At 36.8% G+C, this 17,799-nt stretch overlaps 1 protein-coding gene across 1 annotated transcript in view; it reads left to right on the top strand.

The window, feature by feature from the left end:
- Positions 1-17,799, top strand: part of Dthd1 (death domain containing 1) — a 103,524-nt gene that overhangs the window by 8,984 nt on the left and 76,741 nt on the right. The window contains 3 exon segments of the mRNA XM_063273758.1: positions 2,167-2,497; positions 5,526-5,583; positions 5,586-5,704. Of these exon segments, the coding sequence (XP_063129828.1) occupies positions 2,167-2,497; positions 5,526-5,583; positions 5,586-5,704 (508 nt within the window).

Below are 17,799 nucleotides of genomic sequence, written 5' to 3'. Positions count from 1 at the left end.
TTTCTCTGAATTCTCATTTCTATAAACAAAAAGTTAAGCAGGTCAGCATGCTAGATAACTTTTTTAGGTTTAGGATTGTATACATATATTTATGAATTAAGCATTTTACTACATTCTTTATGAAGTTATATTTAAAATTTTATTCAACAATAAATGAAAAGGAGCTAAAACTTTATTAACATATAAATGAGAAGATGGTCCTATGTTATAAGTAGAGTCCCCATATTGATTGTCAACAGTGTCTTTGTTAAAATTACTTCTCTGATGTGAATTGAACAACATCAAAGGGGAACTCCAATTTGATGGTTTTAACATAGGGATCAAATCATTACTGAATGTACAGTTGATTTGGGTACATTATTATTAAAGATGTTTAACAATTTTATTTCATTCAAACTTCCGATGATCATAGATTAAATATCAGTTTCAAGTTATAATAGATGGATTGAACATTATTTAGAGAAGATTTGAGAAAGTAATGACAATACTTGAGAACTTTCACTTCCACACTAAACATGCATAGAGTCAACTACTAGTTCAAAAACTGAATACCTATACGATTTGTAGCAAGGTAAAAATCTCAGCCTCAATTTCCCTATGTGTAAAATAGTAAAGATAGCAGCACTTGACATAAAAGATATTAAAATTTAGCAAAACTATGTAGCATAAAATCTGACCCACACAAAGCATTAGAATATTGACTAGTCTAAGTGGTTATGATATTTATGAACACACTGGAAATGCCTCGTTTCAAATTTGAATTTAAATTTATAAGTCTCTAAAAATCTTTGTAAAGATAATATTGAAGAGGTATAAAATAGTTAAATTCTTCAGCTGAGGGGCTGGGGATTTAGCTCAGTGGTAGAGCGCTTGCCTAGGAAGCGCAAGGCCCTGGGTTCGGTCCCCAGCTCCGAAAAAAAAGAACCAAAAAAAAAAAAATTCTTCAGCTGAGGATCTCAGGATTAGAAATAATCTATTCCTATTTAAGAAGAATAATACATATGCATGTGTATGTGCATTTGTGTGCCTGTGCATGTGCATGTACACTCATGTGTATACACACACACACACACACACACACACACACTTCAGTAAACATCACTACATGATCTAATATACCTGGACAATTTCTGTATCCCATATTCATCACTTCTTCTTGAGGGAATAGGAGTCATACAGATCCCTGGCAGGTAGGCAGACAGGCAGACAAATAAGAGGCTTTGGGTAGATTAATGTACTTTATATGCAAACATTTAAAACAGGCAACTTCCTTATTCTTCTTCCTCTCCAATTCAAGGACATGGGGACCCTTTTCTCTCTGGAAGGAAGTGTTCAGAGTTTTCAAATTTCCCAGGACAGGTGGAAGGTGGGAATTGACCTCCTATGAAAGGATGAATTAGCTTTTCTTGTAGGATGATGTGGTGTCGCACACTAACCCAAACTAGCCATATCTGAGGAAGAAAAGGAATCCTCTCTACCCCTAATACATATAGTCTAATTACCCACAATCCTGAAATTCTGTCTCTTTGTTCTCTCCCTCTTTCTCCTCCCACTCCCTGTCTTTATGGGGAGAGAAACACATGCACATGCATGTGTGATTTTGTTTTCAATAAAGATTAGCTCAACCTTTCCTTTCCCTGACTTTTCATGTTTAAATTATCAGAAAAAAGAATCCATCTGGCAATCCTAAAGGATCTACCTTACCATTAAACACATCACTCCTTTCACAGTTAAACAAACTAGTTTATTTAAAAAACATGGTTAATCACTGAATTTTATAATATGTTCAATAAAAGTGAGGAATAAATCAATCACTTTGATAAAACAATTAGTCAAGAACAATTATAGTTCATGTATTTAGCTACCATAACTAGTATAGTATAGGTAACTTCCCTACAATGTAGAGGCATAGTTGTTTGTATCTATGGTAGAAATGAATGTTCAACTCAAATCTTCCCTGTGATGTAGATATTATTTTCACCTATAATGCAGGAAATTGTGGCATATTGAGATTGAGCATCTTTTTGATTGAAGAGTTAATCAATGGGAGAAGTAAGGTTCATATCAAAGCAATGTTCCTCACACTCTATGTCTTTCCGTATTTGGCTGTACGATGCATGGATACAACAGTTGGAAAATGAAGCTCACTTTTTTTTTGTCCTATAGGTATCTTGCTGTGCTGAGTGATGGGGCTGACCCTCAAGTCTCTTGTTACATTACTGCGCCCTTGCACATCCTACAGCAGGTTGACTGCCAGATAACAAATGACATGAGCTCCTTTTTAGTGAATGATAATGAAGAATTGGTCAGCAATGTCATCACTGTTGCATGCTCAGATAAGAAAAAGAAAATTCCATTCCCAATATGCATTGCAATTCCATTCAAGGCACGCTACAAGGGAAATTACAGAGATATTATGGTGAAAATGTCTGACACAAACTTTCAGTCAAGTTACCTAATCCCTAATTTACTGGAAAGAATGAGGGGAGGTTGTAAGGTCAGTAAAGCCTTGGTTATAACTGTATCAGTTGTTTGCCTTTTATTCTTATAATTCAGAATATAGTGTTGCAGTGTAATTATACTTGTTCTATTGTACAAGTGTGGACCCATTAGTGTTAGCAAATTTTTGTGGGAGAATGTATAAACATTGCAAACTGTTTTTTGCACGCTTTGGTAAATTTCTCATTTGAATTTAGTCTAAACATTTTAACTACACATTATACCTAAATTTTATTAGCTATATTGTATTAATTATGTTAGCTAAATACTTTAGCCATAATTTCATGATTTGTTAAAAAATAACACCTATAAAGTTCAAATCATAGAAATTTCAAACTTAGTATTAGAGAATTTGGGTCTATGACTCAGCAAATGTTACTTTTTCCACAGGAAAAGCAACCAACACAATAGGTTAATTAACTTCATGGTTTAGAGTAACTTCATTATAATGTCTAATATGTCAGACTGCTGCCTACACTGAAGCATCTTCTGAAGCTATTATTTTAGTCTTTATTATTCATAGGGTGGAAGAATTTATAAAAATTAAAAACAATATGCATCCACATGCTTTGATAAATTTATCAATTGAATTTAGTCTAAACATTGTACCTATACACTGTGCCTAAACATTGTTACCTATACAGAATTAATCGATAGCTGAGTACATAAACTATAATTGTTTTTGACAAACTTTGTTACCAAAGTGATTGGTTTATTCATTACTTTTTTCAGCCTACAATGAAATACAGTGGTTAATCTTTTTTTTTAAATAAACTAAACAGTTTGCTTAACTGAGAGGAGAATGATGCCTTTATGGTGAGGTCCTTTAGGATTGCCAGAATAGACATTTTTTCCTGATGATTTAAAGATAGAACGTCAGGAAAATGAAAGTTTTGGCGAATCTTTATTGAAAGCAAAAGCACACATGCATGAGTATGTGCATGGGCCTATCTTCCAACAGAGAGAGGGATGGGAGGGAGAAGAGAGGGAGAGAGGGAGAAAGGGAGAGAGGGAGAGAGGGAGAGAACAGAGAGACATAATCTCTCAATGTAGAGCGTAATCAGGATTTATTAGTTAAGATGTGGGAAGTAGAGAAAAATCTCTTGTTCCCATATTTGTCTGAAGTGTGAAATTAGATGAATCAATGCACCTCTTTGTGATTCCAATTTTGATTTGATAATAATATAATAATGTCTGCCTGATAGGATTTCAAATATTAAATAAACAGAGTACTTAAGAAGAAGGGGGAAAGCCTGAATATAAGCAAGTTGTTGATAAGTTATCACTATTTGAAACAGACTTTACTGTAATAATATTAAACATTTCTATATCACAAAATCAAATGTTGCTGAGACAGAATCTAGAATTACAAAATTTAGTATTTTAGAGTTAATGAGGACTTGAGTTAAGTGTTTTCTGTGAGCTACCTTATTTATTTCTAACTAATTAAAATGTTTGCCTTTTTATATGCAAATATTTCTTACTTGATGAGGACAGAGAAGAAAACATATTAAAATCTTGTTAACACATTCTGTCCTTTTGGTTTGTTTATAAATCAAACCAAGGTTATATAATCAAATTATAGAGCTAAGTCTGTTCTTATGACCCTTATTCATGCAACTAATATGTGTTAGATTTAGACTAGTTCCTGTGAATATGAATGTCTGATCAGCATTGCTCTAGAGTAGGCTTCTAAATCTTGGCAAGTCTGTGTGTCCTTTATACAAGTGCTTTAGAAACTTCTCACAGTACAAATGTCTTTCCAAGATGGGCTTGAAAAACATTTTGTGACTGAATTAATTGAGTCACAAATAAAATTAAGAGGACCATTGTTTATTTAAAAACTGTACATTACATCGTAGGCTAATAACAGTTATCACTGGTTTTAGCTTAAGAACCTTTGGGTTCTGGATACCTTCCAACGTTTTATGTGGGTTCTATGACATTTCAACATCCTAGTTCTCAAAGCCTTTTTATTTTCCCCCAGTATCTGCCAAATGTGGTCTCGGTGCTCAGCAACCTCCACTTGTTCCCAGGAGACCTTTCTTCTCACTACTTTCCCTCTGGCCACTGAAGAAGAATGATTGTGCTCAGAATTTTCCCAACCGTGATATTGTGAAATGTTTCCCTTAGTCAGCTCTCAAATGATAGATTATTTTCCATTGTGAATAACCCTGAAATGTTTGTGTGTACATGTGCTATTTTCCACTCATACTGGGTGGAGTCTAGCTGGTATTTGGGGAAGCATGAATAGAACAGATTGCTTCTTAGACTGTATCTTCATTGAAGGCATTGGTGATTATACACAGAGATCATCTCGCTTTCATTTATGGACTCAGTTCCATTTTGTAAGAATAGAAATTTGAATATGTAGTTGAATGTATGATTATTTATTTGAGTATAAATATATACTCAAGGAAGAAACTGTATATTCTGTAGTTTTCTGTTTCTAGTGCAAAAAGAAACACTGATTTTTATTGTGGCATCTGAAGATGTGATTTGTTAGAAAGAAGACTTTTTCTGACAGTACATATGCATAATCTTAGTGAAAAATATCCAAGTAATAAAATTCTATTCCTTGGAGATCTGTAAAATAGCATAGAAACTTCTAGACAAGATCAATATATAAAATTCATTCTAGTAAAAAAAAAATAATCAAAATCATTTTAGCCAAAGATGGCGAGAGTCCAGCCACCAGCAATTAAAATTGTGAAGATAGGATGACTGTTTATTATACATGTGTGAGGATTTAAGTTACAAAAATTAATTTATTTCTCATTTATTGTTGAGAAGTTCAAGTTTGAGAAACTCTTAACTATCAACTTATCCTTTGCTTCAACCTAGGGTCATCTCTGCTCCTTGAATGTGATCTCTCCACACCATGGGGTATAATGGAGAGCAGATACTTTTTGTTGTTGTTTAATTTTTGTTTAGTTTTTGACAGCACATGGAGTAGGCATGTCATATGTACTTCTTCAAAACAGTGCTATTGCTTGCTTCAGTAGAGAGTCTTTTACTCCATTCAGGGGACTTGTGCTGCAGTGAATGTTTACAAGCTGGGAATGTTTTCTGTCGTGTCATGTTTGAAAAACAGTCCTTCACAGTGACAAAAAAGGGACTCACTTTGACGTCCAGCATGGATGCCTGGATATCCTTCAGTTATCCTGTAAGAGTTTTCAACTCACCAGTGCTTGCACAGTTAAAGGTAAAAATTCACAAGGGAAATTGACTCGATCTTGTGTCTAGTGGGTCAAACATGGCCCTAAAAATTCCAAGGCAATTCCTTCCATAAGGCCATACTGCTAGTCCTTCCTGGGACTTGGAATCACGTGCTTGGATTTGAGTGATGCGGCAAGCATTTTGAACACATTCTGAAAGAAATAACTGCTTTTCATTTATAAGGCTTTCCTGAATAGTCTTTTGCATTACTTGTCTTATTTATTGACAAACATGCTGTATAAGACAGTGGTTGACAAATTTGGAGTCATTTATATAAATCCAGATTTTGATATAAATTCTTGGAAAGATAAGAAGCTACTGGTTTATTCAAATGGTGATTGCCATGACATTTGCATTCTACTTACTAAAGAAAATTAGTCTTCTTGGAACAGATATTTAGTGTATACTAACACTATTTTCATCATGAACATTTCAGAAGATTTGCTTTTATCCAATAATATTCCCAATCATCCCAGTCTTGTCTTTCCTATTGTCTCTTTTCTATTTCTTTTTTTTCATAAAATACACTTTTTATTCTCTTTACAACTCATTATTTGCCCTTCTAATCCTCCCAGTACACTCTCTGCCTTCTCCTTTGAGAAGGGAAACCCTCTGGGTGTCAAATTACACCTCCACACTCCCTCCCACCATATCTCCACCACCTGACACTACCCCACCCCACTGCACCCAACTTGACCACACCCCCATACATCAAGATGCTGTAGAACTAGGTACAGAGGCCAGGCCAGGCTGTCCATTTAGAGGCAAGGGATCCACAGGCAGGGAACTGACTCAGGAACAACCTCTCTTTCAGTTGTTGGGGGAATCTGCATGAAGACAAAACTGCTCATCTGCTACGCATTTGTAGGGGCCTAAATCCAGCCTGAGCTTGCTCTTTTGTTGGTGATTCAATCTCTGGGAGCGTCCAAAGATCCAGGTTTTTTGGCTCTATTGGTTTTCCTGTGGGGTCCCTGTACTCTTTGGGTCCCTCAATCCTTTTCTTAACTCTTCTTTAAGACTCCCAGAGCTCCATCTGTTTGGGTGTGAGTCTCTGCATCTGTTTCCATTGACTGCTTGGTGGAGACTCTCAGAGGACAGTCATGCTATGCTCCTGTCTGCAAGCACAACAGAGTATCATTAGTAGTGTCAAGGACTGGTTCTTGCCCATGGGATGAGTCTTAATTTGGGGCAGTTATTGGTTGGCCATTCCCTCAGTCTCTGCTGTGTCTTTGTCCCTGTACAATATGTAGGCAGGACAAATTTTGGGTCAAAGTTTTTGGAGGTTGGTTGTCCTTATCTTTCCACTGGGAGTCCTACCTGGCTATAGGAAGTGGCCACTTAGGATCTGTATTCCCCATTACTATGAATCTCAGCTAGAGCTTCCCCAGAGGCTTCTGTTTCCTCTCCCCATCCTAGGTCTCTGGCATGTCCTAGAGATTGCCCTCTAACCCTCATCCCACCCACCCCTACCGGCCTCCCTTTTCTTTCTTCTACTCCCCTTACATATGATCTCCTCCACCCTGCTCCTTACTCAATCCTCTCTCTCATCATCCTTCCATCTATGTCACATAGATATTTATTTTGTTTCTCCTTCTGACAAAGATTCAACCATCCTCTCCTGGGCCGGCCTTGTTATATGGTTTCTTTGGGTATGTTAATTGTAACATAAATATCCTGTACTTTATGGCTATTATCCACTTATAAGTGATTACTTTCCATGCATGTCCTTTTGGGTCTCAGTTTCTTTACTCAAGCATTTTTTTTAACTCATCTATGTGAGTTCTCTGATGAAATATTTGGAGTCATTTATGAATACCATAATAACATTTGTGAATAGTGAACCTTTGACTTCCTCTTTTCCAATTTTTATCACCTCTATCTCCTTTAGTTGTCCTATTGCTCTAGCTAGAACTTCAAGTACTATATTGAATAGATATGAGGATATTGGGCATTCTTGTCTTGTCCCTGATGTTATTGGAAATGCTTTAAAGTTCTCTTTTCTTTATTTTCTTCCTCCCTCTTTAATAAATTGGGTATTTCTTATTTACATTTCAATTGTAATTCAATTTCCCAGTTTCCAGGTCAACATCCCCCTAGCCCCTCCCCCTCCCGTTCTATATGATGTTCACCTCCCCATCCTCCCCCCATTACCACCCTCCCCCCAAGAATCCCGTTCACTGGGGGTTCAATCTTGGCAGGACCAAGGGATTCCCCTTCCACTGGTGCCCTTACTGGGCTATTCATTGCTAACAATGCAGTTGGAGCTCAGGGTCAGTCAATGTATAGTCTTTGGGTATTGGTTTAGTCCCTGGGTGCTCTGGTTGGTTGGTATTGTTGTTCATGTGGGGTCACAAACTCCTTAAAGCTCTTTCAGTCCTTTCTCTGAATCCTTCAACAGGGGTCCTGTTCTCAGTCCCGTGGTTTAATGATGGCATTCGCATATGTATTTGCCTTATTCTGGCTGTGTCTCTCAGGAGAGATCTACATTCGGTCCCTGTCAGTCTGCATTTCTTTGTTTATCCATCTTATCTAGTTTGGTGGCTGTATATCTATGGTCCACAAGTGGGACAGGCTCTGAATGGGCGTTCCTTCAGTCTCTGTTCTAAACTTTGCCTCCCTATCCCCTCCCAAGGGTATTCTTGTTCCTCTTTTAAAGAAGGAGTAAAGCATCCGCATATTGGTCAGCCAAGTTTCATGTGTTCTGGGCATTTAGGGTAATTTGAGCATTTGGGCTAATATCTACTTATCAATCAGTGCATACCATGTGTGTTTCTCTGTGATTGGGTTACCTCACTCAGGATGATATTTTCCAGTTCCATCAGTTTGCCTATGAATTTCATAAAATCATTGTTTTTGATATCTGAGTAGTATTCCATCGTGCAGATGTACAACATTTTCTGCATCCATTCTTCTGTGGAAGGTCATCTGGCTTCTCTCCAGCTTCTGGCTATTATAAATAAGGCTGCTATGAACATAGTGGAGGATGTGTCTTTGTTGTATGTTGGAGCATCTTTTGGGTATATGCCCAAGAGAGGTAGAGCTGGGTTCTCAAGTAGTTCAATGTCCAATTTTCTGAGGAATCTCCAGACTGATTTCCAGAGTGCTTGTACCAGTCTGCAATCCCACCAACAATGGAGGAGTGTTCCTTTCTCCACATCCTAGCCAGCATCTGCTGTCTCCGGAGTTTTTGATCTTAGCCATTCTGACTGGTGAGAGTTGGAATCTCAGGGTTGTTTTGATTTGCATTATGACTAAAGATGTTGAACATTTCTTTATGTGCTTCTCAGCCATTTGGAATTCCTCAGCTGTGAATTCTTTGTTTAGCTTTGAACACTATTTTTAGTAGCGTTATTTGTCTCCCTGCAGTCTAATTTTATGAGTTCTTTGTATATTTTGGATATGAGCCTGCTATCAGTTGTAGGATTGGTAAAGATCTTTTCCAAACATGTTGGTTGCCATTTTGTCTTAACAACAGTGTCCTTTGCCTTACAGAAGCTTTGTAGTTTTATGAGATCCCATTTGTCGATTCTTGATCTTAGAGCATAAGCCATTGGTGTTTTGTTCAGGAACTTTTCTCCAGTTCCCATGTGTTCGAGATTCTTCCCCACTTTTTCTTCTATTAGTTTGAGTATATCTGGTTTGATGTGGAGGTCCTTGATCCACTTGGTCTTAAGCTTTATACAGTGTGATAAGAATGCATTGATCTGCATTCTTCTACATGCTGACCTCCAGTTGAACCAGCACCATTTGCTGAAAATGCTGTCTTTTATCCATTGGAAGGTTTTGGCCCTTTGTCAAAAATCAAGTGACCATAGGTGTGTGGGTTCATTTCTGGGTCTTCAATTCTATTCCACTGGTCTTTCTGACTGTCTCTGTACCAATACCATACAGTTTTTATCACTATTGCTCTGTAATACTGCTTGAGTTCAGGGATAGTGATTCCCCTGGAATTTCTTTTATTGTTGAGAACAGTTTTAGCTATCCTGGGTTTTTTGTTATGCCAGATGAATTTGCAAATTGTTTTTTCTAACTCTATGAAGAATTGGATTGGAATTTTGATAGGGATTGCATTGAATCTGTTGATCCCTTTGGCCATTTTTACTATATTAATCCTGCCAATCCATGAGCATGGGAGATCTTTCCATCTTCTGAAATCTTCAATTTCTTTCTTTGGAGGCTTGAAGTTCTTAGCATACGGATCTTTTACTTGCTTGGTTAAAGTCACACCGAGGTATTTTATATTATTTTGGACTATTATGAAGGGTGTCATTTCCCTAATTTCTTTCTCAGCTTGTTTCTCTTTTGTGTAGAGGAAGGCTACTGATTTATCTGAATTAATTTTATACCCAGCCACTTTGCTGAAGGTGTTTATCAGGTTTAGTAGTTCTCTGGTGGAACTTTTGTAATCATTTAAATATACTATCATATCATCTGCAAATAGTGATAGTTTAATTTCTTCCTTTCCAATGTATATCCCTTTGAACTCCTTTTGTTGTCTAATTGCTCTGGCTAGGACTTCAAGATCTATATTGAATAAGTAGGGAGAGAGTGCACAGCCTTGTCCAGTCTCTGATCTTAGTGGGATTGCTTCGAGTTTCTCTCCATTTAGTTTAATATTAGCTACTAGTTTGCTGTGTATGGCTTTTACTAAGTTTAGCTATGCGCCTTGAATTCCTGTTCTTTCCAGTACTTTTATCATGAAGGGGTGTTGAATTTTGTCAAATGCTTTCTCAGCATCTAGTGAAATGATCATGTTCTTTCTATCTTTCAATTTGTTTACATAATGGATTATGTTGATGGTTTTCCATATATTAACCATTTGTGCATGCCTGGAATGAAACCTACTTAATCATGATGGATCACTGTTTTGATGTGCTCTTGGGTTCGGTTTGCAAGAATTTTATTGAGTATCTTTGTGTCGATGTTCATAAGATAAATTGGTCTGAAGTTCTCTTTCTTTGTTGGGTCTTTGTGTTTTAGGTATAAGTAATTGTGGCTTCATAGAAGGAATTCAGTAGCACTCCATCTGTTTCAATTTTGTGGAATAGTTTGGATAGTATTGGTATGAGGTCTTCTATGAAGATCTGATAGAATTCTGCACTGAACCCATCTGGACCTAGGCTCTTTTTGGATGGAAGAAGTTAATGATTGCTTCTATTTCTTTAGGAGTTATGGGGTTGTTTAAATGGGTTCTCTTTTCCTGATTTAATTTTGGTAGCTTGTATCTGTCTAGGAAATTGTCCATTTCCTGCAGATTTTCAAGTTTTGTTGAATATAGGCTTTTGTAGTAGGATCTGATGATTTTTTGAATTTCCTCTGAGTCTGTAGTTATGTCTCCCTTTTCATTTCTGATTTTGTTAAATTGGACACACTTTCTGTGTCCTCTGGTTAGTGTGGCTAAGGGTTTATCTATCTTTTTGATTTTGTCAAAGAACCAACTTTTGGTTCTGTTGATTCTTTCTATGGTCCTTTTTGTTTCTACTTGGCTGATTTCAGCTCTGAGTTTGATTATTTCTTGTCTTCTACTCCTCCTGGGTGTATTTGCTTCTTTTTGTTCTAGAGCTTTTAGGTGTGCTGGCAATCTGCTGATATATGCTCTCTCCTGTTTCTTTCTGTAGGCACTCAGAGCTATGAGTTTTCCTCTTAGCACAGCTTTCATTGTGTCCCTTAAGTTTGGGTATGTTGTATCTTCATTTTCATTAAATTCTAAGAAGTCTTTAATTTCTTTCTTTATTTCTTCATTGACCAGGTTATCGTTGAGTAGAGCATTGTTTAACTTCCATGTATATGTGGACATTATTTCCTTATTGTTATTGAAGGCCACCTTTAGCCTCTGGTGGTCTTATAGGACGCATGGGGTTATTTCTATCTTTCTGTATCTGTTGAAGCCTGTTTTATGACCAATTATATGGTCAATTTTAGAGAAAGTACCATGAGGAGCTGAGAAGAAGGTATATCCTTTTGCTTTAGGATAGAATGTTCTATAAATATCTGTTAAATCCATTTGGTTCATGATTTGTCTTAGTCTGTCTATGTCTCTGTTTAGTTTCTGTTTCCATAATCTGTTCATTGATGAGTGGGGGTGTTGAAATCTCCTACTATTGTTGTGTGAGATAGAATGTGTGCTTTGAGTGTTAGTAAGGTTTCTTTTATGTATGTAGGTTCCCTTATATTTTGAGCACAGATATTTAGGATTGAGAGTTCATCTTGGTGGATTTTTCCTTTGATGAATATGAAGTGTCCTTCCTTATATTTTTTGATGAGTTTTGATTGAAAATAGGTTTTATTCAGTATTAGAATGGCTACTCCAGCTTGCTTCTTTACACCATTTGCTTGGAAAGTTGTTTTCCAGCCTTTTACTCTGAGGTAGTATTTGTCCTTGTCTCTGAGGTATGCTTCCTGGAGTCCCAAAATGTAGGGTCCTCATGGCATATCCAGTTTGTTACTCTGTGTCTTTTTATTGGTAATTGAGTTCATTGATGTTGAGAGATATTAAGGCATAGTGTTTGTTGCTTCCTCTTACATTCGTGTTAGGATATGAGATTTTGTTTGTGTGCTTGTCTTCTCTTTGTTTTTTTGCAAAAATGATTAGTTCTTGCTTTTTCTAGGGTGTAGCTTGCCTCTTGTGTTGGGCTTTACCATTTATTATCTTTTGTTGGGCTGGATTTGGAGAAAGATATTGTGTAAATTTGGTTTTGTCATGGAAAATCTTGGTTTCTCCATCTATGTTAATTGAGAGTTTTGCTGGATACAGTAACCTGGGCTGGCATTTGTATTCTCTTAGGGTCTGTATGACATCTGTCCAGGATCTTCTGTCTTTCATAGTAAATTTCTATTCTTTTAATCTGATGTTGGCTATTGGCTTGGTGTATATTGTCTTTATTGTGTTTAAGTAGGAATCTTGTAACTCTGCTCTCTCTAAGACTTTCATCATGAAGGGGTGTAGGAGTTTGTCAAATGCTCTTTTGGCATCAAGTGAGATGATCATGTGGTTTCTTTTTCTTTCAGTTTGTTTATATGGTAGTTTATGTTGATGGATTTTCATATATTGAGCCACCCCTACATCCCTGGAATGAAACCTACTTCATCATGGTGTATGATGTCTTTGATGTGTTCTTGGATTTGGGTTGCAAGAATTTTAAGTGTTTTTGCCTCAATGTCCATACGGAAAATTGGTCTGAATTTCTTTGTTTGTTGAATCTTCGTGTAGTTTAGGCATCAGGGTGACCATGGCCTCACAGAATGAGTTTAGCCATATTCCTTCTTTGCTATTTTGTAGAATAATTTAAGGAGTTTTGGTATTAGTTCTCTGAAACTCTAGAAGAATTTCACACTCAAACCATCTTGTCTAGGGCTTTTTTTGATTGGGAGACTTTTAATAACTGCTTCTATTTCTCTAGTGGTTTTAGGACTAATCAGATAGTTTACCCAATATTGATATAGCTTTGGTAATTGGTATCTGTCTAGAAAACCATCCATCTCATTTAAATTTTCCAATTTTAAGGAGTACAAGCTTTCGAAGTAAGACTTAATGATTTTTTGAATTTCCTCAGTATCTGTTGTTATAGCTCCCTTTTCAAATCTGATTTTGTTAATCTGGATAGTGTCTCTTTGCCTTTCAGTTTATTTAGCAAAGGATTTGTCTATGCTGTTGTTGTTGTTGTTTTTTGTTGTTTGTTTGTTTTTTAAGAACCAGCTCATGGTTTCTCTGATTATTTGTATTGTTCTCCTTGTTTCTCACTGTTTGATTTCATCCCTGAATTTAATTATTTCCTGCCATTTATTCTAATCCTCCTGCATGTGCATGATTTTTTTCATTTTTTTCTAGAGCCTTCAGATGTATTTTTCCTTTGTTTGTATGAGAACTTCCAAATGCTTTATGAGTACACTTGGTGCTATGAACTTTCCTCTTAGCAGTATTTTCATAGTGTCCCCCATATGTTCAGGTAGGTTGTGCCTTCATTTTTATTGAGTTCTAGAAAGTCCTTTTAATTTATTTCTTTATTTTTTTCCTGATCCAGTGATCACTGAGTAGAGAATTTTTCAATTTCCATGACTACGTAGGGTTTCTGTTGTTTCTGTTGTTGATAAGACAACTCTAACCCATGATAATCTGATAAAATTAATGGAGTTATTTCAGTTCTTTTTATCTGTTCAAGTTTCCTTTGTGACCAAGTATATCATCAATTTTTGAGAAGGCTTTGTGAAATGCTTAGAACAATGTATATTCTTTTGTGTGGGTGAAATGTTCCATATATACCTGTTACGTTCATTTGAATCATAACCTGAGTAAGTTTAATTCTTTGTTTAGTTTCTGTCTCGATGACCTGTCAGTTGGTAAGAGTGGGTGTTAATGTGTTAGAGGTTGATACATGACTTAAGTTTAGTAATGTTTCTTTTAAGAATGTGGGTGTCTTTGCATTTGGGACATAGATGTTCAGAATTGAGGTAGATTTTTGGTGGATTTTTTTTCTTTGATGAGTATGAAGTGTCCTTTCACATTTCTTTTTATTACTTGATTACTTTTGGTTGAAAGTCCATTTTATTAGATATTAGAACGACTACTCCAGCTTGTTTTTTTGGGTCCATTTGCTTGGGAAACTTATTTCTAGCATTTTATATTAAGATACTGATTGCGGAGATGTGTTTCTTGTTTATAGTAGAATGATGGATTCTGTTTATGCATCCATTCTGTTAGTCTCTGCCTTCTTACTGAGGTATTGAGTCTATTAATGTTGAGAGATGTTAATGATTAATGATTGTTAGTACTGGCTATTTTAATGTTTCCAGTTGTTATATGTGTGTTCATTTTTAATTACATGTGTGTTTCTCTTCTATTTGTGTTAATAATGTGCAATTATTTATTCTTGTATTGTCTTGAGTAGAGTTAACCTCATTTTTTGGAGTTTTCCTTCCAGTATACTCTGTAGTGCTGGGTTGGTGAAAATTTGGTTTATCATGGACTATCTTGGTTTTTCCATGTTGATTGAATGTTTTGCTGAATATAGTAGCCTGGCCTGACTTTTATGGTCTTTTTGGAATCTGTAAGATCTCTTCCAAGGTCCTTCTAGCTTTTTGAGTTCCATATGAAAAACCAAGTGTAATTCTGATAAGCATACTTCATATGTTACTTGTTACTTGGACTTTTCCCCTTCCTCTTTGAATTTTTTTCGTTGTTATGTATATTTAGTACTTTCATTATTATGTCACAGAAGGATTTTCTTTGTTTTATGTTCTGTATGCTTCTTGCATGTTTATAGGCACATCTTTTTTTTTTTTTAAGTTTAGGAAAATTTCCTTCAATGATTTTGTTGAAAATGTTTTCTGGGCCTTTGAGTTGGGAATCCTCCTCCTGCTTCTCCTGCTCCTCCTGCTCCTCCTGCTCCTCCTGTTCCTCCTCCTCCTCTTCCTCCTCCTCCTCTTATTATTATTAGGCATGGTATTTTCATAGTGTCCCAAGTTTCCTGGATATTTTTGTCATGAAATTTTTAGATTTTGCATTTTCTTTGACTGATATATTGATTTTTGCTATTATATCCCTTACACCTGAGATTCTTCTATCTCCTTTATTCTGTTGGTGTTGGTCTGTATATTCTGTTCCCTTTCCTAGGTTTTCATTCTACAAGATTCCCTCAATTTATGTTTTCTTTATTGATTCAATTTACCTTTTCTGATCTTGGACAGTTTTATTCATATCCTTTACCTTTTTAAAATTATATTTTCCTGTATTTCTTTGTATTTATTTCCTTTCTCTTTTAATGCGTCTACCTGTTTGAATGTATTTTGCTGTGTTTCCTTAAGGGCTTTATTCATGTCCTATTTAAAGGCCTCTACCATCTTTTTTTTTTTTTAATTAACTTGAGTATTTCTTATATACATTTCGAGTGTTATTCCCTTTCCCGGTTTCAGGGCAAACATCCCCCTCCCCCCTCCCCTTACTTATGGGTGTTCCCCTCCCAACCCTCCCCCCATTGCTGCCCTCCACCCATAGACTAGTTCACTGGGGGTTCAGTCTTAGCAGGACCCAGGGCTTCCCCTTCCACTGGTGCTCTTACTACAATATTCATTGCTACCTATGGGGTCAGAGTCCAGGGCAGTCCATGTATAGTCTTTAGATAGTGGCTTAGTCCCTGGAAGCTCTGGTTGCTTGGCATTGTTGTACTTTTGGGGTCTCGAGCCCCTTCAAGCTCTTCCAGTTCTTTCTCTGATTCCTTCAATAGGGGACCTATTCTCAGTTCAGTGGTTTGCTGCTGGCATTCGCCTCTGTATTTGCTGTATTCTGGCTGTGTCTCTCAGGAGCGATCTACATCCGGCTCCTGTCGGTCTGCACTTCTTTGCTTCATCCATCTTGTCTAATTGGGTGGCTGTATATGTATGGGCCACATGTGGGGCAGGCTCTGAATGGGTGTTCCTTCAGTCTCTGTTTTAATCTTTGCCTCTCCCTTCCCTGCCAAGGGTATTCTTTTTCCTCATTTAAAGAAGGAGTGAAGAATTCACATTTTGATCATCCGTCTTGAGTTTCGTTTGTTCTAGGGATCTAGGGTAATTCAAGCATTTGGGCTAATAGCCACTTATCAATGAGTGCATACCATGTATGTCTTTCTGTGATTGGGTTAGCTCACTCAGGATGATATTTTCCAGTTCCAACCATTTGCCTACGAATTTCATAAACTCGTTGTTTTTGATAGCTGAGTAATATTCCATTGTGTAGATGTACCACATTTTCTGTATCCATTCCTCTGTTGAAGGGCATCTGGGTTCTTTCCAGTTTCTGGCTATTATAAATAAGGCTGCGATGCACGTGTCTCTTTTATATGTTGAGGCATCTTTTGGGTATATGCCCAAGAGAGGTATAGCTGGATCCTCAGGCAGTTCAATGTCCAATTTTCTGAGGAACCTCCAGACTGATTTCCAGAATGGTTTTACCAGTCTGCAATACCACCAACAATGGAGGAGTGTTCCTCTTTCTCCACATCCTCGCCAGCATCTGCTGTCACCTGAGTTTTTGATCTTAGCCATTCTCACTGGTGTGAGGTGAAATCTCAGGGTTGTTTTGATTTGCATTTCCCTTATGACTAAAGATGTTGAACATTTCTTTAGGTGTTTCTCAGCCATTCGGCATTCCTCAGCTGTGAATTCTTTGTTTAGCTCTGAACCCCAATTTTTAATAAGGTTATTTGTTTCCCTGTGGTCTAACTTCTTGAGTTCTTTATATATTTTGGATATAAGGCCTCTATCTGTTGTAGGATTGGTAAAGATCTTTTCCCAATCTGTTGGTTGCCGTTTTGTCCTAACCACAGTGTCCTTTGCCTTACAGAAGCTTTGCAGTTTTATGAGATCCCATTTGTCGATTCTTGATCTTAGAGCACAAGCCATTGGTGTTTTGTTCAGGAAATTTTTTCCAGTGCCTATGTGTTCCAGATGCTTCCCTAGTTTTTCTTCTATTAGTTTGAGTGTGTCTGGTTTGATGTGGAGGTCCTTGATCCACTTGGACTTAAGCTTTGTACAGGGTGATAAGCATGGATCGATCTGCATTCTTCTACATGTTGCCCTCCAGTTGAACCAGCACCATTTGCTGAAAATGCTATCTTTTTTCCATTGGATGGTTTTGGCTCCTTTGTCAAAAATCAAGTGACCATAGGTGTGGGGTTCATTTCTAGGTCTTCAGTTCTATTCCATTGGTCTATCTGTCTGTCTCTGTACCAATACCATGCAGTTTTTATCACTATTGCTCTGTAATACTGCTTGAGTTCAGGGATAGTGATTCCCCCTGAAGTCCTTTTATTGTTGAGGATAGCTTTAGCTATCCTGGGTTTTTTGTTATTCCAGATGAATTTGCAAATTGTTCTGTCTAACTCTTTGAAGAATTGGATTGGTATTTTGATGGGGATTGCATTGAATCTGTAGATTGCTTTTGGTAAAATGGCCATTTTTACTATATTAATCCTGCCAATCCATGAGCATGGGAGATCTTTCCATCTTCTGAGGTCTTCTTCAATTTCTTTCCTCAGTGTCTTGAAGTTCTTATTGTACAGATCTTTTACTTGCTTGGTTAAAGTCACACCGAGGTACTTTATATTA

Source organism: Rattus norvegicus, chromosome 14 (assembly GCF_036323735.1).
Source record: "Rattus norvegicus strain BN/NHsdMcwi chromosome 14, GRCr8, whole genome shotgun sequence".
Lineage (NCBI taxonomy): Eukaryota > Metazoa > Chordata > Mammalia > Rodentia > Muridae > Rattus > Rattus norvegicus.
This window is presented reverse-complemented; position numbering and strand designations above follow the sequence as displayed.